Here is a 6,000-nt window from a genome sequence, read left to right on the forward strand (position 1 = left end):
GGAGGAAGAGGCTCATGATATCATGTATGTAAATGTATAGATGTGTGTGTATATATAGATATATACACAGTGCATCCGGAAAGTATTCACAGTGCTTCATTTTTTCCACATTTTGTTATGTTACAGCCTTATTCCAAAATGGATTAAATTCATTATTTTCCTCAACATTCTACACACAACAACCCATAATGACAAAGTGAAAACAGTTTTTTGCAAATTTTTGCACATTTATTAAAAATAAAGAAGGAAAACATAACATGTACATAAGTATTCACAGCCTTTGCTCAATACTTTGTTGAAGCATCTTTGGCAGCAACTCCAGCCTCAAGTCTTCTTGGGTCTGATTCCACAAGCGTGGCACACCTGTTTCTGGGCAGTTTCTCCCATTCTTCTTTGCAGAACCTCTCAAGTTCCATCAGGCTGGATGGGGAGCGTCGGTGCACAGCCATTTTCAGATCTCTCCAGAGATGTTCAACCGGGTTCAGGTCCGGGCTCTGGCTGGGCCGCTCCAGGACCTTCACAGAGTCGTCCCGAAGCCACTCCTTTGTTACTGGGCTGTGTGCTTCGGGGCGTTGTCCTGTTGGAAGATGAGCCGTCGCCCCAGTCTGAGGTCCAGAGCTCTTTGGAGCATGTTTTCATCCAGGATGTCTCTGTACGTTGCTGCATTCATCTTTCCCTCAATCCTGACTCGTCTCCCAGTTCCTCCCACTGAAACGCATCCCCACAGCATGATGCTGCCACCACCGTGCTTCACTGTAGGGATGCTGTTGGCCAGGTGATGAGCAGTGCCTGGTTCCCTCCAGACATGACGCTTGGCATTCAGGCCAAAGAGTTCAATCTTTGTTTCATCAGACCAGAGCATTTTGTTTCTCATGGTCTGAGAGTCCTTCAGGTGCTTCTTTGCCAACTCTAGGCGGGCTGTCATGTGCTTTTTACTGAGGAGTGGCTTCCGTCTGGCCACTCTACCAACCAGGCCTGATGTGTGGAGCGCTGCAGAGATGGTTGTCCTTCTGGAAGGTTCTCCTCTCTTCATAGAACAACGCTGGAGCTCTGTCAGAGTGACCATCGGGTTCCTGGTCACCTCCCTGACTCAGGCCCTTCTCCCCCGATCGCTCAGTCTGGCTGGGCGGCTCTAGGAAGAGTCCTGGTGGTTCCAAACTTCTTCCATGTCCGGATGATGGAGGCCACTGAGCTCATTGGGACTTTCAATGCTGCAGAAATCTTTCTGTACCCTTCACCAGATCTGTGCCTCCATACAGTTCTGTCTTGGAGGTCTATAGATAATTCCTTGAACTTCATGGCTTGGTTTATGCTCTGATATGCACTGTCAACTGTGATACCTTATATAGACAGGTGTGTTCTCAATCATGTCCAATTAACTGAATTTAGCACAGGTGGACTCCAATCAAACATCTCAAGGATGATCAGTGGAAACAGGACCTGAGCTACATGTTGAGTGTCATGGCAAAGGCTGTGAATACTTATGTACATGTTATGTTTTCGTTCTTTATTTTTAACAGATTTGCAAAAATTTGCAAAAAACTGTTTTCACTTTGTCATTATGGGTTGTTGTGTGTAGAATGTTGAGGAAAATAATGAATTTAATCCATTTTGGAATAAGGCTGTAACATAACAAAATGTGGAAAAAGTGAAGCGCTGTGAATACTTTCCGGATGCACTGTATACATGTACATGTGTGTGTGTGTGTGTGTATATATATATATATACATGTGTGTGTGTATATATATATATTCATGTGTGTGTGTATACAGGGTTTTTCCTGCACTGTCTGTATTGCCATATCACCGGAATTAGCAGACATCTGTATTTTTTATTTTTTCCCCCCAGAAATAATGGAGGCAATGCTTGAGGAAATCATTTTGCTAGAATAGTTAGGCTTATTGATTGACAATTAGAGATGCACCGATCAGGTTTTTTGGTGCCGATCACCGATCACTGAAATCAGTATCTGCCAATCCGATAATACCGATCACCGATCACGGTGTTGATTGAATCATTCTATTTATTGTGTAGCATTATTGCCTTGGACTAGGAGGAAATACATATATAAAGCAACTCAAACATTAAAGAAATTACAGATTTCTTTAAACATTTAGGACTTTTACTTTGAAAAATGTCCTAATTGATACATTAAAATAGTTTGATTGCTATTGTAGGGGATTTCAGATATGTATGGAACACATCTGCATCATTCATTTCCTGGAACTCTTGGGGAAATCTATTTACAGGACTTTTTTTAACATACAAAAGTCTGACTTATTTTTATAAACTCTTCCTTGGTCCAGTAACAATGTTTTAATGTTAGCATAATTTAAGCTAAATCTCAGAAACGATCTATAAAGATACAAAATCAGTTCATTGTTTACTTTTATATCTTAGTGTATGATTTGTCGACATCTTATTTTGAAAAACGGATGTTGTTTCACGTGATTCTTTCCGCTAACTTTGCAAAACCGGATGTTGTCACTTAAATCCTTCCGCTAACGTTATCAAACCCTCTTTGCTCCTGATGGAATGTGTTTACCGTGAGCATCAGTCTATAAGGGCTCAGACATGTGAGAGTCGGCTGAGTTGACCCAGAGATTCAACTCGGGGGACGGGGACGCCGCTCGGTGGTGAGGATCCCCTCTGACCTCTCACTCTGCGGCCCTCGCCGGGCGCATCGTCTCCGTTGCGGTGCGATTGAAACGTCTGATAGTTCACACAGATGTTACGTCATCTGATCGGCCGTTTTGAGAACGCCGATCAAAACCGATAATGGGAATATCGGCCGATATGGATCGGCGCCGATCAGATCGGTGCATCCCTAATAGTCCAGGTGTGTTGGTGCAGGTCGGGCTGGTGAGTGACCAGCAGCTGGCCGCTCTGTCCATTCACCTCACAGTTGCGTATTGATCAGACAAGAAGACACGCTTATCAACTCGATTACTATTGATCAAAACAGAACGATGGTTCGGCTGTAGCCGACTTGAAACATACTATTGAGAACATATTCGCTGACATGCAAGTGATGAACAGTTTTTGTTGTTGTTTTTTTTCATCGCGGACTTTTTTTGCCTTAGGCGCTCGGGATTTGTCATAGGTGCTCGGGAAAACGGCGTAGGCGCACGCCCAAATGTTCTCTATGCAGGAAAACCCCTGGTATATATATATATACATGTCTGTGTATATATATATATGTGTATATATTGATGTGTGTTTCCTCTCTGCTCTCAGTATTCGCAGCGTGATGCAGAAGTATCTGGAGGAGAGAGACGAGCTGACGTTTGACAAGATCTTCAACCAGAAAATTGGTAAGTGAATTATTCTTCTTCTTCTTCTTCTCTTTAGAGGAGTCTGTGGGTTTCATTCAGGAGGAACACCTCCTCTACCAGGTGTTCATGTTCCTCAGAGGATGAACCCGGCGGACTCCCCTCTAGCGCCACCGTGAGGTTGAAGTGAGGGATCTGTAGTGAGGTATCTCGCCGTATATATATATATTATTAATATATATAATATATGTTAATATTCTATATATATATTTTAAATATATATATATATTAATATATATATTCTATATATATTCTATATGTTAATATTCTATATATATATTATTAATATATATATATATTCAATATATTAATATATATATATTATATATATATAACCTGCTGGATGCTTCCTGAGCGGTGGCGTAGCGGAGCACCGGGGGACGGCGGCCTGCAGCTTCTGCTCGCTGTACTTACCGCTAACGTTGCTCATGTTGCTAACGTTGTTCATGTTGCTAACGTTGCTAACGTTGCTCATGATGCTCATGTTGCTAACGTTGCTCATGATTCTCATGTTGATAACGTTGCTCATGATTCTCATGTTGCTAACGTTGCTCATGATTCTCATGTTGCTCATGATTCTAACGTTGCTCATGTTGCTAACGTTGCTCATGATTCTCATGTTGCTAACGTTGCTCATGATGCTCATGTTGCTAACGTTGCTCATGATTCTCATGTTGCTAACGTTGCTCATGATTCTCATGTTGCTAACGTTGCTCATGATTCTCATGTTGCTCATGATTCTAACGTTGCTCATGTTGCTAACGTTGCTCATGATTCTCATGTTGCTAACGTTGCTCATGATTCTCATGTTGCTAACGTTGCTCATGATGCTCATGTTGCTAACGTTGCTCATGATGCTCATGTTGCTAACTATACTATGTTACTAACGGTAGAGAAAGACCTTCACATAAGTGTCCCTCTTGTTTTCATTCTTCAGTCATCCCTTCTTTCTCCTCCTCTTGCCATCTCTCTCTTTTCATCCTCCCTCATCCTCCCACTTTTCTTCCTCCCTCCCTCCCCCCCACATCTCCTCTACTTCCTCCTCCTCTCCGATCTCTCCCTCTTGTCTTTCTCTCCCTCTCCGTCTGTCAGACTTCTGCTGGAATGGATGATGGAGAGTGGCACGTTGCCTAGCAACTGCGGTGTTGCCATGGGAACCGCGGCCCAAAAAGCAAACCGCTGCATTTCGCTCGTCGTCGTCGGGGAGAGAAATGAAAACTGATTAAAGCCGAAATAAAATAGGTGATGAGACTCAGAGAGAGAGAGAAAGAGAGGCTGTAAATGGAGAGACCCAGGGTCCCAGATCGGGTTATTTCCCAGAATGCATCATTCCTCCCGGAGGCCGGGGGGGTCCACACCTCCAGACCTCCTCACGTCTGTCCTTCGTTCCCCCGGCTCGTGATTCACACCCTCTGAGCGCCGGAGGCAGTTTAATGTGTTTTATGTGTTTAAATACACAACAGGAGTATTAGTACACAGTGAGATGCTTTAGAACTAATTAAGAAGATATTGATGAGTAAAGATATTCTCAATAAATAAATATTTATAAATTTACCTGAACAAAAAACAACTAAAGAGTAACCTGAAACATATATATATGTGTGTGTGTATATATGTATATATATACATATATACACATACAAATATATATATGTGTATATATATATATATACACATATATACACCCGCATATGTTTGTATGTGTCTTTATATACATGTGTGAGTGTATGTATACATACATGTATATATATATACTGTATGTGTGTGTGTATATAAATATATATAATGTGTGTATATACATATATATGTTTGTATGTGTATATATACAGGACTGTCTCAGAAAATTAGAATATTGTGATAAAGTTCTTTATTTTCTGTAATGCAATTAAAAAAACAAAAATGTCATGCATTCTGGATTCATTACAAATCAACTGAAATATTGCAAGCCTTTTATTCTTTTAATATTGCTGATTATGGTTTACAGCTTAAGAAAACTCTAAAATCCTATCTCATAAAATTTTAATATTTCCTCAGACCAAGTAAAAAAAAAGATTTATAACAGCTGAGTGTTTGTCAAGGCTCAGGAAACCCTTGCAGGTGTTTCGAGTTAATTAGACAATGCAAGTGATTTGTTTAATACCCTACTAGTATACTTTTCATGATATTCTAATATTTAGAGATAGGATATTTGAGTTTTCTTAAGCTATAAGCCATAATCAGCAATAAATCAGAATAAAAGGCTTGCAATATTTCAGTTGATTTGTAATGACTCCAGAATGCATGACATTTTGTTTTTAATTGCATTACAGAAAATAAAGACTTCATCACAATATTCTAATTTTCTGAGACAGTCCTGTACACTGCTAGTCAAAAGTTTGGGATCACCCAGACAATTTCGTGTTTCCATGAAAACTCACACTTTATTTATCAAATGAGTTGCAAATGTATAGAAAATATAGTCAAGACATTGACAAGGTTAGAAATAATGATTTGTATTTGAAGTATTAATTTTGTTCTTCAAACTTTGCTTTTCAAAGAATGCTTCTTTGCAGCAATTCCAGCATTGCAGACCTTTGGCATTCTAGCTGTTAATTTGTTGAGGTAATCTGTTGAAATGTCACCCCACGCTTCCTGAAGCACCTCCACAAGTTGGATTGGCTTGATGGGC

General features: G+C 40.4%; 1 protein-coding gene across 1 annotated transcript in view; it reads left to right on the forward strand.

Annotated features, from left to right (window-relative positions):
* LOC130205726 (beta-adrenergic receptor kinase 2-like) overlaps positions 1 to 6,000 on the forward strand; it is a 28,814-nt gene that overhangs the window by 13,482 nt on the left and 9,332 nt on the right. The window contains exons 3-4 of the mRNA XM_056433225.1: positions 3,238 to 3,314; positions 4,270 to 4,419. Coding sequence (XP_056289200.1) covers positions 3,238 to 3,314; positions 4,270 to 4,419 — 227 coding nt within the window. The remainder of the gene's footprint in view (positions 1 to 3,237; positions 3,315 to 4,269; positions 4,420 to 6,000) is intronic.

This window comes from Pseudoliparis swirei, chromosome 15 (genome assembly GCF_029220125.1).
Source record: "Pseudoliparis swirei isolate HS2019 ecotype Mariana Trench chromosome 15, NWPU_hadal_v1, whole genome shotgun sequence".
NCBI lineage: Eukaryota > Metazoa > Chordata > Actinopteri > Perciformes > Liparidae > Pseudoliparis > Pseudoliparis swirei.